Raw genomic sequence first — 27,327 nt, forward strand, 5'->3', positions numbered from 1 at the left:
CCATACTCCCTTTAGCTACAATGGAGGAAACCGTTTTCTGCAAACAATGCCAGCAGTTGTGGTCGGCATTGAACAGTTGTAGCTACAACGTTTCTCGACTGATCTTTATTCCCTCCCCCATTGTTTCACTAATCGCCAACTCCCAATTTGTCTCTGTTCACTGGCAAGACTTTAACCTCCACCCACTCACGTCCTGTCTCTCCATCTCTCTTCCAACACCCTCATTATACTATCTCTCTTTCCTTCCCCCTCCATGTCTCTCCATCTTTCTCCACCTCAGTCTCTCTCTACTTCTCCATCTTTCTCCACCTCTCCTCCTCTCTCTGTCCCTACTCTTTATTTATGATTCTGTACCCATCTCCTCTTCTGTCTCTATCTCTCCATCTCTCATTCTCTCTCAACACTTAGTTCAGGGCTATGAATGGTTGCCGTGGAAACTGCATCCTCCAGTGAAGCGGTAGGACTTGGGCGTCACGGCGACACTGCTGATGCTGATGGAGAATAACGCTGCAAGCTCTCTCTCCCCCTCTCTTTCGCTCGCTCTCCCCTAGCAACAGCAGCCTCATACGCCCTCCCTCCTTTCACTTCCCCCACCCTCGCTCGTTCTCTCGTTTTTACTCCCTGCCCCTGTGTGTCTGTCTGTCTATTTTTTGTAAGTCATTGTCAAACTCTTCCAGTCACCCTCTCCCACTCCACCCTCCTACCTTCCCATCTTCCCTCCCTGCCTCCCCACGAACTCAATCTTACTTCACAATGCTCTTTAAATCTCCTCTCTTCCTCTCTCCCATTCTGACCGGGATACGGCTGAGACCCCGCATAGCCCCGTGTGATTCCCTGTGCGTGCACCCTATTCAGAGACAGAGCTGGAAAACGGAGGGATGAAAACCAGGGAGGAGAGGGGGAGTTGAAGAGCACTGAGAAGGGGAGTTAGCCAGAATGCAGAAACCTGATTTCATTAATGTGAGTTTGTTAATCTGGGCGTAGGCTGTGCTCCATCTGTCACACCAAGAGCTGCACACCAAGCAGGGAGCCAAGCGCACGCACACCCAATCACACGTCCCCCAATCATCGCACACACCGAAACCACCCCGGCAAAAACACGGGGGGAGGAAACAGGGGCGTCGTCTGCTGCTGTGGCTCTTCATCACACATCTAACGAAAATAGACTGACAACAAACGCTTACCCACCCTGCAGTAACCAGACTCCCAAGACAAACAACACTACAGGCCTGTTGTGTTCCGCAGCAATACATCACAGCCACTTCTGGACAGAACCAAGAGACGCGCCGACTGACTAACAGATCTGATGATCACTAGAACGGCATACCATTCATTCAAATCCATCATCACCAATACAGTGTCCTCACATCTTATAATCTGGGCGGTCAAATCACTGTACAACGCAAAACTGTATTCCTCAACTCCCATCACAGGCACTATTCCGAAGCCTCTGAGCTTCACGCCCAGACAGAACTGCTCAATTCATTCTGTCGTGTCACCGCCTTTTACAACCCCTTAGTTGACTCCGGCCAACATTAACCACTGAAACTGGCAGCTCCCTCCAATCACGGCGGTGAAGGCTGCAACTCCTCAGCTTTGGCATGGAATCGATCGAAGAGTTGAGGGGCGGCGGGGGAGGCACTGCGCGTGTCTCAGGAAAGAGGAGAGTGTGTGTCTCAGGAGGAGAGGTGTGTGTGGGCAGTTAATCAGGCAGCCAAACACCGGCTGTCTATAAGAGACAGTCAGGTCACCCTCCATCCTTAATTACAACAAATCACCTTTCTATCTACTCAGTAATTCCACTGTCATCCCCACCCTGACTCTCTCACTCTCTCTCTCTCTCTCTCTCTCGTACTGTGTCCATCCATCTATCTGACACTATTTCTTCATCTCTATATACTCATCAATATATTCCTGTACAATTCCTCTCTTTACCCTCCACCTTTAAACTTTCACCCCTATCTTTCAAACACACACCCCATCAGCGTTCATATGTATCTTACTGCATTACATTTGGGCAACGGTATAAAGAAAGAGAGTGTAGCTATAAGATAGAGATGAGGTCTGAGGCTCAGCTCTCCAAGCCTCTGGATGGGTCTCTCCCTTTACATCTATTTATATCTCTCTCCTTCTGTGGATCCCTCTCTTCTTGTTACTGAAGAATAGGCGTGATTTCCTCTCAGAGTGGCTAAGGCAGGTGAGTAGGAGTCAGGGCAATGGGAGAATCTGGCTGTTTCCTCTGCGTCGGTTTAGCTTGGTCTTAGCCTGCTATATCTGATCAGGTCTAGGGCTTTGATCGTTTTTCTTCTGTTTAGGGCTGATTCGAGTCTTAGACTGGTGTCTCTTGCTGCGGTCTGGTTTGGTCAGGGTCAGACTGGGCCGGTGTTGGGGGGGGGGTCATGGCTCTTACCTCCGGCGGCACTAGACACGGTCGGCCAGTTCTGGACCAGAACCCCCTGGGCTCCCTGCATCACCGAGGACTCCTCCATGTGCACTGAGCTGGAACACAACACAGGAAACACATCAAAACACACAGGCTCACATGGAATAAACTGGAGTGAAAGGGGACACAATAATGTTATACACTATAGAGAAGTAGAAAACACTCGAGGTTTACACAGAAATATAACACACACACACACACACACACTCTCTAATGACGTGAAACCAGACAAGCCTAGTTCAGACGGCCCCTCAATAAAAAGTGTTGCCATCCACGTGAAAGGCTGCGTTGTTAACCACTACACCACGGATCTGTACATTTGTAAGACCGGGTGTCAGTATAGCCTCGTCCCTATCCTGCACAAATCCTCTTTTGCCACTGGCCGTTTTAATAGTTAATTGGCCATTCATGAATGACATTGATACCGTTAAACTGACTAACTTTTCTCACTAAGTTTACCTCCACCACAAATAGCGTCTATGTATGCCGTTCGCCACTGGCCGTTTTAACAGCGTATTAGCCTAGTAATAAGCTTTACCGGTATCTACTAACTTACTGGAATAGTCATAAGAATTGAGCAATTGCTAGCCAGTCTGGCAAAGCTATTCATTTCATGGCATAAAAAAAAATAAAAAATTCATGGCAAAATAACATACTTTTTTCATGACTTACATTTATACAATAACTATCAATAAAGGCGACGATAACTTACGCTCAGATATTGTATACTACAGAGAAATAGAAGACACTCAGGTGTCATATACAATAGAATAGGGTTGGAACAACTAATCGATCAAAACCGATAACGTCGATAATAAAAAAAATTTACAATGTTATTGAGGATTATTTGGGTCTACACGAGAGGCAGAAAAAAAACAATTTTGAAAGATGTCGGATGCTCCACCGCATACAAACAAAAACTTCTGAAGTACTGGAGCACTTTGCGGACGGGCGGCGGTAAGCGACTTCTGCACCGCAAGCAAAACCGTATGTATTCCCATGCGGGGGTGTACACACAACACGATGGCTGAATTTGCGTCGATTACCATATTAACAACAATGCTCTGTCGTCTAAGTTCGCCTACTTTAAAGATGTTGTATGTTTTTGTAAATTAAATAAAAATGAAAGCCAAGCAAATTAAATATTTTTTCTGGGTTCATTTTAAATCGGTAATTTGTCTAGGTAAGCAGATTATTTGCAATTCTCATCCTTGTGCAATATTATTGTTATAATTACTAAGCTATATTGTTATAATATAAAAACAAAATTACACATGACGATTGATATTCAATATATTCCACCAGCGAGCAAGCGTGCACAGAAAGCGGCACCGCTCACGGGATCGAGCACCTCCTACTTCAATTGAAAGTTGAGACCTTAACCGCCACCGCGGCCCGTGTGCAGGCACCTTTAATAATTCTACGAAAACAGTTTGTTGACGAATTTGCAAAGCAGAACGCTATTGCCGCGGGAGCATGGTTCTAATGCATGAACATCCGAAGTAAAACTCGCTGTAGCAGTGATGACCGAAGATGAATAGTGCCCAGCACTGCAAGTTAATATAATACAAATTTGTCATTCATTATAATTTGCATTCGTGGAGTTACCTTATTCATTGAGAAAAAGTTCATCTGGAATACATGGCCGAGTTAACGTAAAGGTCCAGTGTTTCACCAACAAACCTGTGACCTACTCGAGCACGTTGAGTTTGGGTATAGCTGAGCAGCTCGGGCTAGCTAAACATTCACGACGTAATTAACCCATTAGTGTCAAAGTTGGCGAGTTCTATTTCTTCACAAGAGAAACGTTGAGGCGTTTAAATCCATTACAATGTCCAATAACATTTACAGTATCAGCCAAAAGTATCTCCACCAGCTTCATGATACCCTGGAATTCTTTTCCAACAGTCTTGGAAATCATTATGGTGACCCTTCAGTTTTTGCAGATGTTTTTATTTGTTTTATAACTACTGCCTACAGTGGTTTTAATGAAGGCATTGTAAAAGGATAAGAAAAAAACACAGAAAACTTCAATTTATTTTAAATTTAAAAAATGATGGGGGGTATTTTCTATCTGATTAATCGATTCATCAAAGTAGTAACAGAATAGAATGCAAACTTTCAGAAGGTATACACTGAGAGCTGTTCTCTAATACATCCACACAACACACCTTTTGACTGTCTGACAAATCACGCCCCGGGTGAAGTCGGTAATAGGCGCATTCACATGGCAGCAGCAAATAAGCTTCTGTAGACTCAATCCTCTCTGGCTTTACATATTTCCTATAATATGGAGTATGACTAACTACAGGCATGGCAGAAAACCACAGGGTTTGTGTGCGTCTGTGTGTGGGAACAGTGATGTGGGTCTCAGGAGGGGGTCAGCCAATTCCATCTCAGGAAGTCAAACAGGCCCCTGGATTAGGATTAAACAGCAGTCCCCCTACATAGTCACACTACTCTCTGGATTAGGGATTACAGATGGTGCTGTAACATTTTCACACCCACCAGGGTGATTTCAGCCCCCCCCCCCCCCTCCCCACACACACACACACACACACACACACACACACTATAATGCAAACTAAAAGAGCAGCCAGAATATGGCAGATCCAGACCATTATATAAAGCAGACCAACACCACAGCTATGAGAACAGATTCAGCCAAACATGAACATCCTCTATTCAAACTAAGAAAAATGATTATGAGGTGAAATTATATGAGGGCTCACATGTTCCAGTACTTGGGATCACATGAGAGCAGCACATTTTTTAACATTAGTAAAATAACTGAGGATTATAGAGACTTTCTGGGCATTCTATTTACTATTTTACAACAACAACAAAAAAAAAATCGAACCAGGGTCACTAACATACTGGCTGAGCTGCTGTGTGTGTCTGTGTGTGCCTGTGTCGTCCGTGTTGTGTGTGTGAATACTTTGATAATGATGAACCAGTGAATATGGGTTTAAGGCGGTGCTCTCCATCTCTAAATCCCCCTGCGAGGCTAGTGTTCCATTTTTAATCTCCCTCTCCTCTGCGGCCCCATGTCCCTGCCTGATAAAGTAGGTCTTACAAAGTTTAAAGACTCACTGAGGTCAGGTTGGTTGAACGCATTTGCCCACTTCTCATTAGCTGTAGTTTTCTCTCTCTCTCTCACATGCAGTTGGAAGTGCATAGTGTGGAAATTGACTACTAGAGACCATACCACAGTGTTTTCAACTCTATGTTTGTACTCAAAAACCCTTATTTGTTTCCAACAAGGATATTTTCTCCATAGGGTATTATTGAAATTATTGGAGCAGAGTATGTAAAGTATACTGTATATACTATGCCTTCAGAGACAAAATAAATCACTGTTTCTATTTCAGTATAAGGTGTTTTTTTTAAAAATCTATGTATATAATGTTGAAGTAAATACAAAGAAACATTAATAAAATGTTCTTTGTTGTTACTGCACAAAAGCAGTGGTGGTCAATCGAATGGTGTCCCATCTGCAGACTTTTGCTGTGTCTTAATTGTGTTTGGAGAATGGTTTGGGTCATTATCTCGCTGAAAGATAATGTTATTGCCAATCAGACTTTTTCCCAAAGGTACAGCACAATGAATCAAAATCTGTTTAGATTTCTCAGGATGAATAATTTCATTTATTGTGACAAAATGCCCTAAAACTATTCCCGACAATCACAGACCATGAGGCCGTGACAGCATAACTTAAGATCATCACTCCATGAGACTTTCTGCCAATAGTTGTCACTCCATGCTTCATGGTCTTTCACATACTCCAGTCTCTTTCTGCTTGTTGTCTTTATGCAAAAATTGTTTCTTAGCTGCCTATCAGTCAGATGGCCATTTCTTGTAAGACATCTTCATGGTCCAAGTGTGTATTTTATTGCCAGATGAAACTGCCAAATCAGCACTCATCTCACTAGATTTCCTTCAGTTCTTTAAGGAAGTGCCCTCCTCACTCAAGGTAGTGCCTTCTCTCCAATGCCATTCGGGGGCGGAGTCACTGGCTTGCTGTTGTCTCTCCTTGCGCCCCTCGAGTAATTGGAGTGAACTCGGCTGGCAATAGCGCCACAGTGTCACTGGACCCCCGTCTCAGCCCCAAGGTTTTCCGCTGCTATATTATTGTGCCGGTGTAGTAGTCAGTTCTCTTCTCCATTGTAAATCCTTGCAAATCTAAGGAATGCGCTCTCTGAATGTTTCTTGTCTTCTGTTCCGTTTTAACTTTGGAGGACGTGAGGTCTTGGCCCACACCTCTGGAGTACCAAGCTGGAAAGACTTGTTGCTGTCCTGGTCCAAAGTCCTCCTGGTTGTGTTGCAAATCAAGAAAATACCTGACGATTCCAGCTGCCACTCTGCTGACTGTTCCCCCCCAGGTTGTCCCTGTCCTTGTCCATCTGGTCGTGCTTCTGACCTGGATTAGGTTTTATAAACTCTAGACACAGCCCACATCCATTTATTAATTATTACAACTTGTACTAATAAAATGTTCACCCGGCACAGCCAGAAGAGGACTGGTCCTCCCTCCGAGCCTGATACCTCTCTAGGTTTCTTCCTAAATTTCGGCCCCTTTTAGGGAGTTTTCCCTAGCCAAATGTGCTTCAACAATGTTTTGTAAAAAGCACTTTGTGCTGATGTAAAAAGGGCTTTATAAATACATTTGATCGATTGAAGGAAGTGACATTTAAGTAGTGTTTGTGAGATGCAGTCAGCTCTTAAGGTCTTCCACTGCATTTAGCTAAGGAGAGGTTTAGGGAAAATGCCATTTCACAAGAAATGAAAAATAAGAAATAAGAAATGTACTTGTTGTATATAAAATGGGTTTTATTTATATTTATTCTGATTTCATAGTGTTTTGTTCAAGGACAAAAACACTTACTGTTCGGTCTTTTGACAATTTTCTTAGTTGCCCCAAGATTCTTACATTTTACTAAATGTATATGTAAGTGTGTGTGTATATGTGTGTGTGTGTACATGCATATGTGTGGGTGTGTGCATGCGTGTATGGGGAAGAGTGTAGGAGGACTAAAGGCTGCAGTACAGTCACTATTTTAGCTACAAATCATCTGTATGTGTGGGTGCACACGTCCAAGGTCAGACAATCACAGCTCGGTCCCCGTCCTCTCCTCGCTCCTCTCCTATCTGATTCCTTCTCTCTCCCTTCCCCCATTTTCTCTTTATTCACCTATCCCCCAATCTCCCTCTCTCTCACCGACCACCCATCTCTATTTCATTTGCTACATTGATGTGTGTGTGTTTTGTAGCTCCTCCTGTCTTTCTAAGGAGATGAACAGAGATTTGGTATGGAGGCCATTTTAAGTGCTGTGCAGAGCTAGAGTCATCCAGATTCACTAATCAATTATTAATGAGGAATACTGGACCAAAAACATGTCCTTTCTGCTGTATCTCATTGTCTCAATTTCCCCTCATAAATCTTACCTTGTCTTCTTAAACAGTAGTCAGTTGCTCTGTCTGTTATGTCATCCTATCGGTAGGTTTATCACACTTGTTTCTGTCATAGGAACAATCATTGCAGTGACTATAAACCCACATCAGCCTCTGGCTAGCAGGGCCTAAGATTAACATTACATAGATGTAGGGCTGTAGAATTAACTAGGTCAAAACCGCTACAAAAGTGAAAACTGTGTTTAGGGTATATTCAAAATCTGTACAAATGTTCCAAACAAACTGTAATCTCACTTGACTAGAGTATGACTAGATAAGTCACCAGCTCAGCATCAGATTGAGGAAGAGAGGGTGGCAAAGGGATAAAAAGCTCCATGTAAAAGTGACGAGAGTGATTTAATGCATTAGAATGATTTGCTCAAGCACATTAACTCTCATTAAACCCTGCTGTAATTATGAGGGAATCTGTGTAACACTAATGACACTCAGATGTTACACTCATATTAATCTCTCTCATAACCACACACACACACACGCGCACACGCACACAAACTCATCAAACGAGCCATATAGACAGACACAAAATAATAAATGATAAACCAAAACAAAGAGAAAGAAAAACAGGCTCACACTGATAAACCATATCTCTGTCAGACAGACAGATATACACTGATAAACCCTATCTCTGTCAGACAGACAGATATACACAGATGAACCATGTCTCTGTCAGACAGACAAGGCAGACAGACAGACCGACCGACTGTTTACTGGGAGCTGTGAAAGCGCTGTCTGTTCTGTCATCTCTCTTGTCCCTCAACACTGTCGCAATGCTGTCCACCAATGGCCGGAGGGACAGACATCTGTGTGTGTGTCTGTTTGTGAGTGTCTGTGTGGGCGGGATGTGTGTGGGTGTATGTCTGTATGTGAAAGGGCAGTGGCAGATGACCTACTTCTGTTTTTTTTTTTCTGGATGGAGGGACTGGTCCAGTCATCCTCTGTCCAGGAGTAGATGGGGGTACTATGAGATGGCCTGGCCACAACGCAGCAGGCCGAATGGTTGGTCCGCCTGACCACCCCAGGCTTGTTAAGCCTGGCTCTGCTCGTTAACTTGAACCCTCCCTCTCATTAGACCCCGGTTTGAGTCAGGCCCAGACCAACCCGGAGCAGCAAGTGGCCTAGTAGCTTATGGGTAATGTGATCCCTGCTCTGCACTGTGCATCCCCAATGCCCCGCCGGGACATATTTCCACCTGACTGCCCCTCCCATCCACTCCCCCTCAGTGAGCACTGACCCTGTGATTTCCCTGGGCTCTCCATCCATCTGCTAATAGCCAAGCATGGAGCCACGGACTGTACAACGGGTGCTCAGTGTTGGCTGGGAAGCCTATTTGTCTGTGGTTGAATAGGATTATTCATCTCTTTACAATATTACATAGTGGTGTCATTGGTATATGGGGATTGTTTTTTCCTCTTCCTTCTAGCACTGACTTTGCTAATAGATTTAATTAAGTTGTACTTACTATTACTGGGTTGCGTGGTTGTCCTACTGTGCTACTCTGCGATTTTTAGCTACTGGTGAATAAAATGAGTTAAAGGTTTGTAAGGGTTGTTTAAAGAAAATGTATCCTGGGTAACCATTTCTATTTGCCGACCCAGGAAGACAACCTTTGGTCTCAATCTTATGAGGATCCAAATGTACAAATGTGGACCTTTCAGACTCCTCTGGGTGAGGAACCATCCATCATCAGATTCCAGAAGAGTTAAATTCTCCTTTAATATGGACATTGGAAATGAATAAAAGGAATGGTAGGAGGGGAGGTGTGCTTACCTCTGCATGCCAGCTCTAAGTGAGGCTGAGTAACGCCAGTCTGAATTGGGTGCCTTGGGCTGCAAGAGAGACAGAAAAAGGTATTGAGTCTTAAGCACTGCAAGAGATCAGGCAGGCAAAATCCAATATCGTCTCATTAATAAGTCATGGTATGAACCACAAGTATGCGCATGCACCTGCACCTACACACACATACACACACACACACACACACCATTATGGTGACAGCTTGCCTCTGCCTGTGGAGAGAAATGAATGATGAGTTGCTCTGGAGCTCCAGGTTCCTCTTCTCCCCTCCTCCTCCCCTCCTCCTCCCCTCCTTCTCCTCCCCCCTCCTCCTCCCTGTCCTCTGTGAGAGTGGTGACTTTGAGAGATGTTACTGTTTACAGAGTGCCCCAACCAGACCAGGCCCCTGACTGCAACAGAACCTCAGGCCAACCCCACCCTGAGTCCAACCATGCAGTTTCCATGGAGACCCAGCAGAGTTCTCACATCTCTGTTTATGCTGATGGACTCCACCAGAGCTGCAGCTGTCCACCTTTATTTCATTTCTCATCCTCCTCTAAATCTCAGTTTGAGATCTCCTTAACAAATGACTACTTTCTTTCTGTTATGTCATATGCTAACTATGCTCGGATCAATGCTATTAACAAAATATATTTTTTCCCTGAGGCTATATTTTTTTATACATCTCATTAGTACAAGTTCTCTCTGTTTTCTATGTAGCATTCCAATCTCTCTTTCATCTCTGTCCTCCATCTCTGTCCTCCTCCTCCTTCATCCTCCATCTCTATTTTCCTCACTGATCAAAACCTTGACTGTCACTGTCACAGAATAAGCATGAACAGGTCCCACGGGCCTTATCACGGTAACCACGTGAAACCCCCTCTCCTACCACATCCTCCTCATCTCCCCGCAGTCAAGGTCACAGGTGGAGGAAGGGAAGCGAGGGGAGGCAATGGGGGAGACGAAAGAGAAGCGATATCAGTATATCCACCTCAGGCCTGTTACCTGGACAGAGAATAAATGTGACATCGCCATTGCAACAGCGCTGTAGAAGTGGTGCATGAAATGGTTATAACCTCTGTCTGCAGGCACATCACATTATAGTGTGGTGACATCATGGGGTGAACTATGAATACCACTCAACACCTGGAGAGCTAGTCATGGACCTACAAGTTCACCTTAAAAGGGAGATGGAGAGGAGGATAATTCAGTGGCTGTTTTGAAGGACATCTTTACTGGTACCTTTCCAAGTACCAGCAAGGAAACACAAATATAGGACTAAAGAATGTAACTTCACTTCCATCAAGCCTTGGGTAGTTAGAAGGTCCAGGTAACACGATCAGTGTAGCTAACATGTTGAGTCTAGCTAACATGATAATTTCAGTCAACACGATGACTCTAGCTAACACAATGAGTTCAGCTAACACAATGAGTTCAGCTAACAAACACATCTAGCCTGACACAATGAGTTCAGCTAACACAATGAGTTCAGCTAACAAACATCTAGCTAACAACTAAGTTCAGCTAACACAATGCCATAGACATCAGCCAGTGACTGTATGAGATGAGCTTCCCTTATAGCCGGATAACCCATTCCCAAACCTTCCCCATTACAGTGTCAAAACGATGGTATCTGTTTTGGAAACAGTGCTAGGTGCAATCCATGCCTTCTCCAATGTGGTGACCCATTTCCTGTGCTGTTCACAAGACCGATGTTAACATCCTGGAGATGGAGGATCAATCGTAGTCCCTCCACGCAGCCCATTCATCACCCTGAAATCCAATATGTGGCCCTAATGAGAAAGACCTGGTATCCTTGCAGGACCCATTCAGACAGCCCATCATATCATCCACAGGGAAACAGACTTCTCAATGCTCCACGGCTACACACACACACAAACCAACACATAGACACAGACAGTATAACACTACAGTATATCCCTGAATATCCACAATCACATTTATGGAGGCGTGGTGGACACTGGTTTAGCATGTAAAGAATGAAAGATACAACAGATGACAAAATAGACCAGATACAAGGCACGTTTCAACACACAGTGACATGAACAGCAGTGAGACAGACTTCATAGTCCACAATCCTTCATTACAAATTATCTATGAATTCTAATGCCTCCATTAAGCATCTAACCTGTTGTAATAGACCAATGACCGACGGGGGAGTGTCCTAATGGCATGTGTTTATGTAAATAAGAACAGACATACCAACACTGCAGGTTAGAGACAAGCATCTGGACTCCAAATATGTCCTCAGTCTGACGCACTTGCACAAGACACACACACACACACACACACACAAACACACATATGAACCGACACACACACGCACACGCACACAGACAGACACAAAAAGACACACATGGGAAAAATCTGGCTTGACGTATGTCTGGACTAAATATGGAGTTTAACAAGGGTTTATCTAAAGTACTGTATATCAGCAGACATAAACAGAGAAGACAGAGAAAGAGAGAGAACAGGAGAGCGAGAGAGAGGGAGGGAATGAGAAATGGAGAGGATGACCATGAGTGACAAAGAGAGGGAGAGGGATTCCATTCATCCCTATTGGTTTCCTGTGTCCTCCCTCCCATCATGTTCTATAGGTGTGTGGACACCAAACCGGGTCACCTTTTTCTCTCTGAGTGGATACCTCTGGCAGGCATACAGAGCTGGCCCCTTCGCCAACAACGCCTCGTCCAATCACTCTTGCTTCCCCGGGCCCATTCCTTATCGAACCAACCAATCTCACCACGCAATCGAGAAACGTGCAGCCGCCAGTTAATTACACAGAGAGAACAAACACGCCTGGCATTTAATGAGGAAAGAACGCCGGGGGAGAGCAGAGCAATTACCTAAACATTGCTTTATTTCTCTCTTTTCATCTCCCTTTACACCCCCTCCTCTTTTCCTCTTCAATCATTTCCTTCGCCTGGACCGCCCATGTATCTGCTGGGGCCAACTGTAATGGTCACTAGGCCATCTAGATATGTAGACATTAATACCTTAAATGTTGATTGTGTTGATCATGTCCAAATCTGTACCTCTAGTTTTCCTTTTTTTCTGCTGTGATCTCCACGGCAATATGAATGTTTCCTAGAAACCGTCAGCCAGGCAACTGTGATCCGTTTTCCAATTCACGACTGAGAGTGATGAACAAATCTACGTTATTCATTTGCATTTCCAGCACAGTGTCTTACCATGTCTCGTCACTTGTTTATGTCATTTCCGGCCAGAAGAAACCAATTGATCAAATAGAAATTCACCACGGCTCAGAATTTGGCATGGGTATGAATACTTCTGGGCTTTGCTGTGTATATATCTCCCTGCTTCGTTAATGTGACAAAAAAAATCAATTAGAACACTCACTGAACTGAATATGAGAAGAAAGTCCAGCTCAGAGTCAGTCTCTCCAGTCATCTCCAGCCCACCAAACCACACTCAACTGTTTGATGCCCTGAGCACAACTGTCCCACTGTTTTTTTTTTTTATGCAGTATGACTTGACCTTGACTCTTTAAACTGTACAGACCAACACTAATGCCCAGAATGTCTCCATATCCAGAGATGACCGCAGCTGACTAGTCTATGTTCAATGGACCAAATCTAGTAAACCAATCCGATTGGCTGAATGAGGTTTCCAGCAATGCGTTATACTGTACAGACATGTTCTAGAAAGAAAGCAATCCCGCTTCAGAAAATAAATCGGTCAGACCTTAAACCCCATACGTATTCTTTCTTTCACCAGGTTGGGTTGGCTAAGGACACATTGTTAACGACCTGGGGAGACCCAACATTACACAACGATCACCATCCTCACCAAGATGCTATTGGAGTTCTCTGTTGATCCCAGTTCTACTGGCTATGGATGCAGCAGTGGAGTACACTAACTAGTGAAGAAGAAATTTGCAGAATGGAGACAGAAATAGAGAGAGATGTTTTCCCTGAATATCCATGATGAAAAATATTCTGATGACAGCTCTCTAAACGACGGCGGAGGAGTGCAGCGACGAAACCTTTGATACCCTGAATCATCAGAAACAAACAGCAACTCTCTGCAGGCTCGGGAGTACTACACACAGACACACACACAAACCCACAGCTCCCACAAAGACAGTCTCAGAATCCAGGCTTCACCACGCACAGCTGAAATGTCAGCACACAACCAAAGCACAGCAGAACTCAGAGAACACGTCATAGGGAAGTGCCTGTTCCGGGTGTAGCCAGGGACCTCATCAGAGAGTGTGGACATGGGCTGCTGTTGCAACACAAAGCGATCGGTCCTCGCTAGAACCTTCTGACTAAAACAAACAACACACATACCAGGACTGGGAGTGGCACTGGCGTTTTACGCTTTTTGATTTGCAGATAAGAGCGCGTCTGCTTTGGAATCCTAACTACAAACACCAGTGTTCCACAGCACACCGCTTCAGAAGGCGAACCGAACAACAACTAAATACAACAGATTTTCACAAAGCGGTGCATGAAATAGCTTCTCGGTATGCTTCTGACAGTGCGTCTTCCCGGAACGGGAGGACGGAACACGCACGCACACACACACACACACACACAGACAGACACACACACCTGTATGGCGGTGGCGTCTGGCATGCTGAGCCGGCGCACAAACATCTGGCTCTGTCCGCTCTGGCTGGTGACGTACCCCCCCGAGCCCCAGGTGCCGCTGTGGGGCCGGCCAGTGTTGTAGAACATGAAGGTGTCGCTCCCCGACGTGGCTGTCATGCACGTCTTGTAGCAGTACGTCTTGGTCATGGAGCCGTTCCCCCGCACCTCGATGTAGTGCGGCTCCACCTTCAGGTCTCGGCGCAGAGCCACGTTGTTGTTGGGTTGACCCTGACCACCTGCCCCGCCGCCTCCGCCGCCGCCGCCGCCTGACCCTCCGCCGCCGCCCGCCGAGGCGCCCCCCTCGGGGACGCTCTTCTGGGACACGCAGCAGGGAGAGCAGGACCCGGGCTGGGTGCAGTAGGCGTGGCAGCGGACGATGGCCAGCACCACCACGGTCACCAGGAACACGAAGGTGGTGGCGCTCAGGGCCACGATCAGGTAGAGGGTCACGTTCGAGAACAGCTGTGTGCTGTGAGGCCTGATGATGCGCTTGGGGTCAGGGGTCAGCTTGGGCGGCAGCTCCATGACGTGCACGTTGACAATAGCGGTGGAGGAGAGTGGCGGGAGGCCATGGTCACGGACCAAGACAGTCAACAGGAAGGAGGTGGAGTTCTCCTCACTGACCCGCCGCGTGGTGCGTATCTCCCCCGTGTGCTCGTGGACTTTAAACAGGTCCAGGTCAGAAGTGGTCTGATCCAGGGCATAGACCAGCCAGGCATTCTGACCCGCGTCCCCGTCCCACGCGACCACTTTGGTCACCAGTGCCCCCGCCTCCGCGTTCTTCATCAGCGTCTCGGTGGTCCGCGTCCCATTGGCTGGAGGGTGGACTATCCTGGGGGAGTGGTCATTCTGGTCCATGATGTAAACATAGACGGTGGCCACGCGGCTGAGGGGCGGCACGCCTCCATCCTGGGCTTTCACCTGGAAGTGGAACTCTCGGAGCTTCTCAAAGTCGAAGGACCGCAGGGCGTAGGCCTCCCCCGTGTCGGGTTTGATGCTGACGTAGCTCGCCACCGGGATGCCATGGTTGTTGTCATTCAGGACGGTGTAGGTGATACGAGCGTTCTCCCCGGTGTCGGCGTCCAGAGCCTTCACCACACACATGGAAGCGCCGGGCGCATTGTTCTCCGTCATGTATACAGTGTAGGACGTCTGCTCAAAGCGGGGAGGGTTGTCATTGACATCCGCCACGTCCACCTTAATGGTCATGTGTGAGGAGAGGGCCGGGCTCCCCCCATCAACGGCCGTTACTGTGACGTTGTAGGTGGAGATGGTCTCTCGGTCAAGGAAGGCAGAAGTGACTAAGGTGTAGTGGTTCCGGAAAGACTTGATCTTAAAAGGGAGTCCGGGCTGGATCTCCAGGGTCACCTGTTTGTTCTGGGTGGAGTCCCGGTCGTTAACGCTGATCAGAGCCACCACCGTGTCGGCCCTTGCATCCTCACGGACAGGGCTGGACAGAGACGACAGCACGATTTCAGGAATGTTGTCGTTCATGTCCAGAACCTCCACCACCACTTTACAGTGGACGGCCACCGCGGAAGGGCCTCTGTCCATAGCTTGTATGTACATTTCATAGGAGTTGGTCTCCTCATAGTCTATGTTGTGCTTCACTCTGATCTCTCCTGTATCTGTATCCAATGAGAACATTTGTCTCACTCTCTCTGGGGTATAGCTGCTAAAAGAGTAAAACACGTCCCCGTTTGTGCCTTCATCTGGATCCGTGGCATTCAACTTTATGACTAGAGCACCCTTAGGAGAGTTCTCTGACAGTTTCACTTTGTATACGGAATTGTCGAATGCTGGAACGTTGTCGTTGGAATCCAGAACACGCACATTTATTTTGGCTGTCCCGGTGCGCGCTGGCGCACCGCCGTCGACAGCTGTCAGTATCAACTGATGAGACGGTGTATGCTCGCGGTCAAATGGCTTTTTAAGCACGAGCTCTATGTGCTTGCTATTTGCGGAGGGCTTGTTGGAGTCCAGTGCGAGGTGCTCGTTGTTGCTGAGCCGATACAGCCGAACCGAGTTGGAGCCGTCGTCTGCATCCTGCGCGCCCTCGATGGGGAACCGAGCACCCGTTAGTGCCGACTCTGAGATCTCCAGCTGGTACTCATCCCTGGGGAACTGTGGCGAGTTGTCATTCACATCCAGAATCTCCACCTCCACGTTGTGCACCTCGAGCGGGTTCTCAACCACCACCTCTAGGTTAAGGAAACAGGTGCCACTGATTTCACACAGCGTCTCTCGGTCTATGCGGTCACTCACCGTCAGCTTTCCATTTTTATGATTTATGTTGAAATATCTTCGTGCACTGTCCGAGGTGATTCTGATGCGTCGCGAGGAAAGCTTTCTCAGGTCCAGACCCAAATCTCGAACAATGTCGCCGACCGCAGCCCCATTCTCCTGCTCCTCCTGAATGGTGTATCGTATTTGTGCATTTGAAAGGCCACTGAGTACAAAAATCACAAAATAAAAAGTAAAAGGCACATTCTGCGTTATGCTGTAACAGCATCGCCCTGCCACAGCCATCGCAAGCAGGCAGGGTCCGCAGACGGATTAGAGATAGCTTTCCGCCTTTTTAGCTTGCCGTGCGTCCCCACCCGACACATTAAAATGGGGGGAAGAGTTCGTGCGTTACCCCCTACTATGTGCAGGACGACCAAAGCATCCTCTCCGGTATAGGTGCTAGTTTAAAATGACATTTTCCAGTTACATCCATGTTTTCCTTTGTCCGTTCGGCGGCTGCTTTTTCTCTTCTCTCTCCTCCGCGCGGCAGTCTCTTGTTTCCCTCTCACGGGTGCTGCCTAACGCTCTCTTCTCTCTCTATCTCGCTCTCTCTCTCTTTCTCTCTGTCCTCTCTCTCCTTCCCCCTCCCTCTCTTACTCTCTGTGCGATGGTGTCTGTGGGCAGCGGGGGAGGGGGAACCGTGCTCTCAAACCGTACAGGCTGTATTTCAGCACATTCGATAGAAAACAGCGTCAAATGAAAAAAAAAAAAAAAACAGTCTTACCTTGGGGATTACCAATAATACTTTTTATAAATCTCAATCAATATATCAATATTTTCAGTCGTCGACCGTTTTTGGTCATTCTCAGAGAGTGTATTCGAGCACAGTCCGTTTTTTTATAAGAGGAAGAGAGAACGAGCTAGTGCCACCGCCCTTTTCATTGTGTGCTGGGATACATTGCTGATCTGCTTTATCGGTACGCCCAGGCGATTACTGCTCTATTTTCATTGATCCAAACCTGCAATTACACTAAAGCTCAGTAAGAGTAACAAAACGAAGAAATGTAAATATAAAAGGAAACTGATACTTAATCGAATAAAAAGACAAATTAATGGATAGATAAACGCATAAGCAAATATATACATTTATGGGCTACATATAAAAATGCGTCATTTTATTTGTTCAGCTGTTATCATTAAATGAGTCGTTTCTTGTTAGTATAGTTCATACGTTTATTGTACCATTTGCATTATTTCAGTGAAGACCTGTCCTTGAAATGAATCGACACGTTCAACAGTGTCATATATTGAATTAGAGAGGTCACATGTCTCATAAACAGGAACGAGAGAGTAACGTACCGGGGTAGCCTGACGGCATGTGTCTTTAATAGTCGTGTTCGGACAATAAAGCAAGTAAACGAAGAAGCTCCATGTGTTGATTAAATTTAGAATGCACTAATTCAGTATTGAGAAAAGCACACAACCAACTGGACAATGCAAATCAAGTGCTGAAAAGGACATTTTGTTGCTCCAGCCGGGAGACTGACAGCTGGGATGATCATAGACTAAGATTACAGGGGTACTTGGCTGCCGCTTCAATTTCACGTCATATTTCTCGCAGCACACAGGATCAACCCTTTAGGCGTTGTCATGGGAGACATGTTCACTCCGAGTGAGCGGTCGAAACGAACCAGGTCACCAACAAGATGCTCGGGACATGTCCCCTCATCACATCTGTCAAAACACACTAGCAATGTCTCTCCTGTCAGACACAAATGCTCAAGTGCATGCATATAGCAGAATGTAGCTTAGTTTCAAGATTTTGCATTTGCTTTGGAGGAGTTATCACTTTCCCAAACAACAGGCTTATCCTCCTTTTATATTAGAATTAAAATAATTGAATCTGGTGTAAAAGGCCAACAATTATGTAAAAAACAATCCACAGTTTACTCAATTAAATCCTATTTTAGAATGCTGGGAAGACTTTTACAAACATAACTCCACAGTTTCAGAGATTGCTTTGGGGCAGTTCACACCAAGCAATGGTAATTTAATAGCCCAGCAGAGATGAATATACGCACACTGCCGTGGCTTCTGGCGCCTTGATACATTTTAATTGATCTATAAAAAGTGGGAAGTTACGATCGTGCACGCGTAATGTGTAGGCCTAAACATTTCTTAGAAAGTATGTGTTGAATTATCACACAGGACGTATAATTAATACACACAGACAATCGATTAGAAATGAACAAGTATCTTCCACAACCAACTTAGATATATGGATATGTAATTTAGATCATTAAAATAAATTGTAGTAGGACTGCTTTTTCCAAATGTAAATGTGACTATTTGTCACATGGGTTGATCCAACACCTGGACACAAGGTGGTTTACTGCGCATGTTTGGCCACAGGTGGTCTGGTATAGCAGTGTTAAATGTCTAAATCATCCGACCAGCTCAGACTTTCCTCATAATTAGTACAGTCTGAACCCATGTACCTCTATTAAAATCCAATTAAAACAGGATTCAATTCAATTTGGAGGGGCCTCTACTTCTAACGCGATCAGGACGACATAGTGAGGGGGAGGATCTTTCAACATTGCCTAATTTCATTTCTACACCAGCGGCTGGGGCTCATAATGAAAAAAGGGTAAGCCTGAAAGTGCTCTCTACCGTTAAATAACAGTCAGACAGGTACCAATAGGTTAGACAATCGGCATTCACACCAGTCAAACAATTTAATTAATCACATTATTTATTTACTCAGTCATGAGTCTTTGACCCATTAGCATAGTTTTACAAATTGTCTTGAAAACCGTTTTTGTATTCAATTCTAACAGTTTCCCAACCATCAGACCCCAGACCATTAGTGGGTCATGGAGTTTGTTAATACACTGTTTAGCCTTGAAAACAATAAAACAAAAACGTGCTGACTATGAGCAAAAAATTTGCTTACCAGTAAAAATGAAAGATGAAAGAAAGTTTACAAGACCACTGCAGTGTATAAAATTAGAAAAAATATTGGTAGATCCATTTTTCACTGGTTTGATCAGCTCAGGTACCGCCCATATCTTTCAACTGCGCAGTGAAAAATGAAGGGGAACCACCGAATTACAGTATTGTCTCAGATGAATACCAGTGGTTACTCATGCCATGCATAACGATCCCTGGGTAAGTCTGAATCCATGTCATTGCCAAAGAGTTTTACAACCAGGCTGAGCAATGGTAGACTGAGCATCAACCAGTTTTTCTGTGTTTATTTGGGAATGGCGGTTTGGTTCAACTGGCCACCGGGCCACTGTGAGCACCCACACAACTCTTCCCTCTCCTGTTGTGGCTCCAGCTCTCATCCGCTGACCCATCGGCCCACGGCCATGACAGCCGCTGGCAGCTCGCTAGACAACAGCTCAGCTGTGAGTCACTGCGATGCTACAAGTAGACAGAGAGATAGCTGAGTGACTCTTCTTCACACTCCAAAACAAGGGCAGAGGGGGTGGCAAACTGAGAATCTGGAGAGGTGGAACGGAAGAGACCAGAGATGGATGTTTGGATTGGTTCTTCTTTGAAATTGCATTACCTCCTTTTCTGCCCAATTTCATGAAATTCTGTTTAAGACCTTGTCTCACTGCAGTATCTTCCGACAGGCTCAGGAGAGTTGAAGATTGCGATATGCCATGCCCTTCTTCTCTTCTACACGGCTCATCCAACCAGGACATTCACAGGATCAGCGGGTAAAAAGTCACATTCGAAACATCTACCTCAAGTAACTTGCAGTAACTTGCCCAAAATGCTCTGCCCCATGGGATTGCTGGCCACATGCCCGCCAGTGACACAGTCAAGGTTAGATAACACAGGCTGTGGTTGGCACTGTCACTGCAATGCAGTGTCTAAAATCTTCGCGCCACCCAGATGCATCGTTTCTACGCATCCGCTATCCTTTTTTCTCTACTAACCTCAATTTAGCTGAGCAATGGAGATGAAAAAGTAGGGGTCTTGTGTCAGTCCGTGGGTCTCACAGGGATCCGAACAGCATCACTATCCCTGACATTTACCAGATTCTCCCGGTGGGGTGGGCAAGCTCCGTGTTTACGGCAATTTGAGATGGAGATGAAAAGAGGCGACTGTTATCTCGTCAATTACACATCACGCCGCCGGATTTACACCTGGCCTTTTCCACCTCGCTCTGTTGTCTGCCCTTCTCATTTTCAGCTTCTCTCTCTCTCTCGCTCTCTCTCTCTCTCTGTTTATTGCGCTGTAGCCTACACCGGTAACTAACATGTCTTTCTCTATACCTGTTAGAATCCCACCCATCTGTTCCACAGTTAATTGTGTGCCACAGAACGGTGAATTATTTCATTTTACTCAAGGGGCCTGAGATTGAGTTATCTTAATTTTTTCTGCGGAAGAGAAACCGACGTGTCTCGCCTGAAAAAACACAGTCCACTGACTGAAGGGTGACTCCATCACTCTCAACTCACTTTAATCTGTACCTCACCCATTCTTAACCATCCCTCCTCTCACATTACCCTCACGCACTCCCTCCATCTCCAGTCTCCCCTCTTTCTGGGCTAAGTTTCAGCTGTGCTGTGTCTGTGACATCGGCTGCTCCAAATGGGAGAGCTGTGGCCCCGGGGCACTGGAGAGTCTGAAGTGTAAACACAGGAGCTGATGTCTCCACGGCAGCGGGGCCCATGTCTCCACGGCAGCGGGGCCCATGTCTCCACGGCAGCGGGGCCCATGTCTCCACGGCAGCGGGGCCCATGTCTCCACGGCAGCGGGGCCCATGTCTCCACGGCAGCGGGGCCCATGTCTCCACGGCAGCGGGGCCCATGTCTCCACGGCAGCGGGGCCCATGTCTCCACGGCAGCGTGACCCATGTCTCCACGGCAGCGGGGCCCATGTCTCCACGGCAGCGGGGCCCATGTCTCCACGGCAGCGGGGCCCATGTCTCCACGGCAGCGGGGCCCATGTCTCTCCAACACTTCCCTCTTAAAACAGTTGGGTTAAATGTTGGCCCATATTGATAGGATAGCATCTTGCAGTTGATGGAGATTTGTGGGATGCACATCCAGGGCACGAAGCTCCCGTTCCACCACATCCCAAAGATGCTCTATTGGGTTGAGATCTGGTGACTGTGGGGGCCATTTCAGTACAGTGAACTCATTGTCATGTTCAAGAAACCAATTTGAAATGATTCCAGCTTTGTGACATGGTGCATTATCCTGCTGGAAGTAGCCATCAGAGGATGGTCATAAAGGGATGGACATGGTCAGAAACAATGCTCAGGTAGGCCGTGGCATTTAAACAATGCCCAATTGGCACTAAGGGGCCTAAAGTGTGCCAAGAAAACATCCCCCACACCATTACACCACCACCACAGTGGTAACAAGGCATGATGGATCCATGTTCTCATTCTGTTTACGCCAAATTCTGACTCTACCATCTGAATGTCTCAACAGAAATCGAGACTCATCAGACCAGGCAACATTCGTGCAGTTTTGGTGAGCTTGTGCAAATTGTAGCCTCTCTTTCCTATGAGTGGTACCCGGCGGGGTCTTCTGCTGTTGTAGCCCATCCGCCTCAAGGTTGTGCATGTTGTGGCTTCACAAATGCTTTGCTGCATACCTCGGTTGTAACGAGTGGTTATTTCAGTCAAAGTTGCTCTTCTATCAGCTTGAATCAGTCGGCCCATTCTTCTCTGACCTCTAGCATCAACAAGGCATTTTTGCCCACAGGACGGCCGCATACTGGATGTTTTGCCCTTTTCACACCATTCTTTGTAAACCCTAGAAATGGTTGTGCGTGAAAATCCCAGTAACTGAGCAGATTGTGAAATACTCAGACCGGCCCGTCTGGCACCAACAACCATGCCACGCTCAAAATTGCTTAAATCACCTTTCTTTCCCATTCTGACATTCAGTTTGGAGTTCAGGAGATTGTCTTGACCAGGACCACACCCCTAAATGCATTGAAGCAACTGCCTAGTGATTGGTTGATTAGATAATTGCATTAATGAGAAATTGAACAGGTGTTCCTTATAATCCTTTAGGTGAGTGTATGTACAGGTATTAAGTATAATGTTTGTAGAAGTGGGATAAATAGTTGTGTGGGTATAAGTGGCAATTCTCAATGGCATTCCGAATTTACAATTGAGGCAAATTGAAGGAGAAGGGTAGCATGTGCAACTGAAATGCAGGGACAGCAGCAATGAGGTTCCAGAGGTAGATGTGTATGTAACAATTGAAAATGCAAGTACAGTGGCAGTCCTAAATGTGCAAGGAAGGCAATTTGAAGGTGCAAGTTGGCAGGTGCAAATGAAATACAGGAATATTTAATTATTTATATTTTGCCCTGGCCTATGTCATTAATATGATAAGTGAGAATGACTAACACATAAAATTGGGGACCCCCTGAAAGTTATGGCTAGACTGGTGACCTATCTAATATAGTTAGCCATAATGTCTTTCAAATAATTCAACAACATGGATAATTAAGTAATTGAAAAGAGCTGCAGATGCATAACTACATTTTTAAATGGCACCATGTGTATATGACACGAACAAAATTACACAGAAACTAATTTGTTTCACTTTAAAATGTATGACGAATACTAGTATGCTGAATAAATACCACACTGTTTAAAAAAACATATGATAGATTTTGTTGAAGAACTGTGCAGATCCAAGCTTTAGTAAAATACCCTATTTGGTTATTTTTATCGAACAATAGAATCTTACATTTTGTCTACTGGCGCGCAAAAGCGTCTCCTTTTGCTGCATCAACATTGCACCAATGCCCCCAAAGAAGATGGCAGACAGTTTACTGAAGTACAGTATAGCATATTAGCATAAAGTAAAGGAAAGTACAGTCTTATGGCTATTTTAAAAAGCATCTACTCTACTGTACTCAACTATATCTACTCTACGGTACACAAATATATCTAACAAGATCAAAATGACATCATGCTGTAACTGTGTTGATATACAGTATTTCACTTTGTTTGGTAGTTCAACAACCAAAATAAATGTAAAAAAAATCTAGCTTAAGATATCATATAATTGTTGGCGCTCTATGCATACATCTGCTCTTAAATCAGAAAATTACTATTAAAGGTTCTGGGAAAATGTAGTCATATGTCTTTCTCAATCTGTTGCCAAATTGTGCAAACCTGCACATTTCCCACAATTGTTTTAGTATAATGGTAGAGCCTGGTTCCTCTCTAGATATCTTCCTAAATGTTGGCCCCTTTTAAGGAGTTTTTCCTAGCCACTGTGCTTCAACACTGATGTTGCATGCTCCTTGGGGTTTCAGGCTGGGTGTTTTGTAAAAGCACTTTGTGACAACTGCTGATGTAAAAAGGGCTTTATAAATACATTTGACTGATTTATAGTGTTAAATGTTCACTTTGATTTCTTTAATTTTGAACTATTATTTTAGTATGGCATGCATTTTAGAGGAAAAGTTAGGTCTCAGCATTACTCAATTTCTGTGGACAAGCCCACAGTCATAGAAAATACGGAATTGTTTATAAACAATGGCTCTCAAAAGTATTTACCCTCCTTGTACTTTTCCTATTTGTTATGCAGGTTATGTCACATGATTTCAAGTTAATTACATCTTCCTTCCTAACAAAAACTATAACATGAAGATGAAGATGAAGGAACAACCAAAGCCAATCCAGAATAAAGTTCTTAAAAAACTCCCAATTAAAAACATTTCCAAGGCATTGAATAACACACAAGCACGGTAAAAGCCCCCCCCCCCCCCCCCAAAAAAAGAATATGGCATAACAGTTGATCAAGGACAGGCTGTCCTCAAAAACTAAGTATGCAGGCAAAAAGTCACAAGTCAGAGGAGCTAACAAAAGGCCTAACACAACTGTAAAGGAGCTATAGTCTTCCTTTTTGCTAAGATCAGCTTGGCTAGAGTTCGTTAGACGGCATGTTGGAGACTCTGAAACCAAGTGAAAGAAGAATATATGGTGTAATGAGACCAAAATAGAACATTTAGCTAATCACTGTGTTTGGCGCAAGCCTAGCACTGCACATCGTCCTGAGAACACCATCTCTACCAAGAGGTGGCAGCAGCACCGAGGTATGGGGATAACTCTCTGCATCTGGGCCTGTGAAGGTAAAGGGCTAAATTGATGCAGTAAAGTACAGAGAAATCCTGGAAGAAAACCCTCCTGAAGTCTGCAAGAGACCTGGGACCTGGAAGATGGATTTGACATTTGCAGTTCACCAAAGGTCCCTAACTTGACTGAGCTTGAGCAGTATTACAAAGAAGAGTAGGCAAACACTGCTGTGACCACAAGTGCCAAGCCAGTAGAGACATTCAAATCCAAATTGACTTGTCTTGTGTAATTGCTGCCAAAGGTGTATATATACTCATATACAAAAATTATACATTAATTTATCATTAATAAATCAATCAACTCCATGCCCTGAAAAGGAGACATATATACCATAAAAGGAGCCAATACTGAACTAAATCAACAGGCAACTTGGCTTATTATGCACATCTATTGTACCATAAGACACAATATGTGTGGCACCATAGTGCAACGATGACTGAAAAGGTCAAGTTATAAACCTTTGAGAATCCTATTTTTAGTAAACTAGTATTTTTTGGAGGATCAGTTTTAATTACATTTTCATGCGCAGATAGTTACTTCGAATAAATTAATTTTTGCAATTTTAGCTGAAAAACTCAAAATCTCAATCACTCATAATAAATACTCCCATGAGTTGGAAGCGTTTAGCCATAACCTAGTGCTTATGTACATACTCTTGTCATTTGGACACCAAATCTGACCCATCTTTGACCCAGATGGCTCTGCCCTGTATTCTTTATTGGGAACCAGAGGAGCCACTCTGACTGGTAGAATATTAACGACCTGTTCTCCATCAATTATGCAAGATGGGGGCCTTATTAATAACAGGCTCTCCAGTAACACTCTTTCTATTATTCCACTGTAATCGTCCTGGTTTAAAAGCCATCCCTTCACTCCCTAAGTGTCTGTAATGTCACGGGGAAGCTTTACGTACGGGAATCAGACGTCCCACCTGGCGATGAGCTCCACAGACACACGTGTCACGACCAGTGACACCTGAATCAGGCCTGTTTTGCTATCATGCACAAGACTGGGATCGGTACTGACTCTAGGGCTGAATGAATGTCTGGCCTCCCTCTGTCTCCATCTCTGAGAGTGACTCTTTGTTATCATCAGCTGCTGTCTCGTCGAGTGTGCTAAGGGCAATTAGTGATGACTTCATCCATGTGCAGAGCCACCCATTGTGCTGTCATTCAGACAAACAGCTGGTAATCACACAGTGCTCTTCAACTATCATCTTAATATACTGTAGATGATATAGGGCCGGTTTCATAGACACAGGACAGTGTCCACGAGATCGTCCCATAGTCTTCACCCCAAAAACCAGAATGAGGCATTAGAACATCACCAGGACGTCGGGAGATGGTGTCACTACATTAAAAAAAACAATGATAAAAACATACACACTTCTCTCCATCCAAAATCGAATAGTCTCACATCTGAACGTGCCTGCAGGCTGTTGTGTAGGAGGACAGTAATCACAGAATCTCTGTTGCCAGGAGAACATGCCAAAGTGATCAACAGACAGAAAATGACAAAACATTTCCACAGAGAGACTGATGTAGGATATAGCAAGACAGGCTGACAAATCCTGAAATAAATAGACTGAAATTGCTGATCACCTAGCTACTGAACCAAAAGTGTTTTTCAGAACATCAAGGATGTTTGAGGATTGCATAAGCATTCAACCAAATCACATTCTGGAAGAAGAGTCCCATAAATAAAAATGTCCTCAGCAACAGAGATTAATCAATTTTTGCTACAATATCTGCCATGTCGTGTGGAACAGGAGGGAGAGATGTTTTTCAGGAAGTAAGCGTATTAGGAACATCGACACAGAGAGTGAAAAAATGAAAATAATCAAACGGGCGGTGGTATTTTGTCTCAGAGCCAAGAATGCTTACTGCAGAGAGCAGCCAGGACAGGATGACAGAGATAGTGATGCTGGGACCTCTGTTGGTGGATAAATGTACTGCAGGACGGTGGATTAAGCATGGCCTCCAATCAATGACATACACTCACACTGACCTCGCTCACTAAAGCAACGGCAGCACTGCCCCCGCCCAGAAGGGACAATGTCAGAGCCACGCCCCTGTCCAGAGAAGACCGTGTTAGAGACACACCCCCAACCAGAAGAGACAGCATTAGGACCGCGCCCCCATCCAGTGGAGACAGTTTCAGAGGTTAGGGATAGGTCAAGTCAGGTCAGGAGGAAGAAAGGTCAGGTCAGAAGGAAGTGTAAGGTCATAAACACAAAACCATGACAAAAAACATTCTTGCATCTCGCTGGAATTGAACTCAGAACCATTGGACTGAAAGTCAGCTTCGGAAATGCCTGCCCACCACATCCTAACACCACATGCCTGCCCACCACTCTACTTAACCATGAATATGTTCATAACTGCCCCCAGCAGTAAACAGCACTTCTCAACCTTGAATGTAATCACAAGTCATTAAGGACCAATAACACTGGGATGTGTTGATATGGAAGGTAATATAACGGCTGATATGTTCATACTGAACATAAATACAAAATAGTTACACAGGTGCGTAATTCCTGTAATGATGCATTGAGCAGACTGCAAAGACCCAGACTGGGATTTCAAAAGTCTACAAGAGCAGTGAAAAACGCATCCAAGATTGAAACCACTGTCTTAGATAGC

General features: G+C 45.1%; 1 protein-coding gene across 31 annotated transcripts in view; it reads right to left on the reverse strand.

Annotated features, from left to right (window-relative positions):
* LOC106024220 (protocadherin alpha-C2) overlaps nucleotides 1–27,327 on the reverse strand; it is a 190,974-nt gene that overhangs the window by 12,827 nt on the left and 150,820 nt on the right. For 30 of the 31 annotated variants that reach the window (XM_029119234.2, XM_029119222.2, XM_029119250.2 and 27 more), the window contains 2 exons: nucleotides 9,683–9,741; nucleotides 2,411–2,499 (listed from right to left, as the gene is read on the reverse strand). In XM_029119234.2, the coding sequence (XP_028975067.2) occupies nucleotides 2,411–2,499; nucleotides 9,683–9,741 (148 nt within the window). Of the gene's footprint in view, nucleotides 1–2,410; nucleotides 2,500–9,682; nucleotides 9,742–14,286; nucleotides 17,465–27,327 lie in introns of those variants that run through there. The other variant, XM_020045908.3, reaches the window with a different exon arrangement.

Source organism: Esox lucius, chromosome 4, assembly GCF_011004845.1.
Source record: "Esox lucius isolate fEsoLuc1 chromosome 4, fEsoLuc1.pri, whole genome shotgun sequence".
NCBI classification, from domain to species: Eukaryota; Metazoa; Chordata; class Actinopteri; order Esociformes; family Esocidae; genus Esox; species Esox lucius.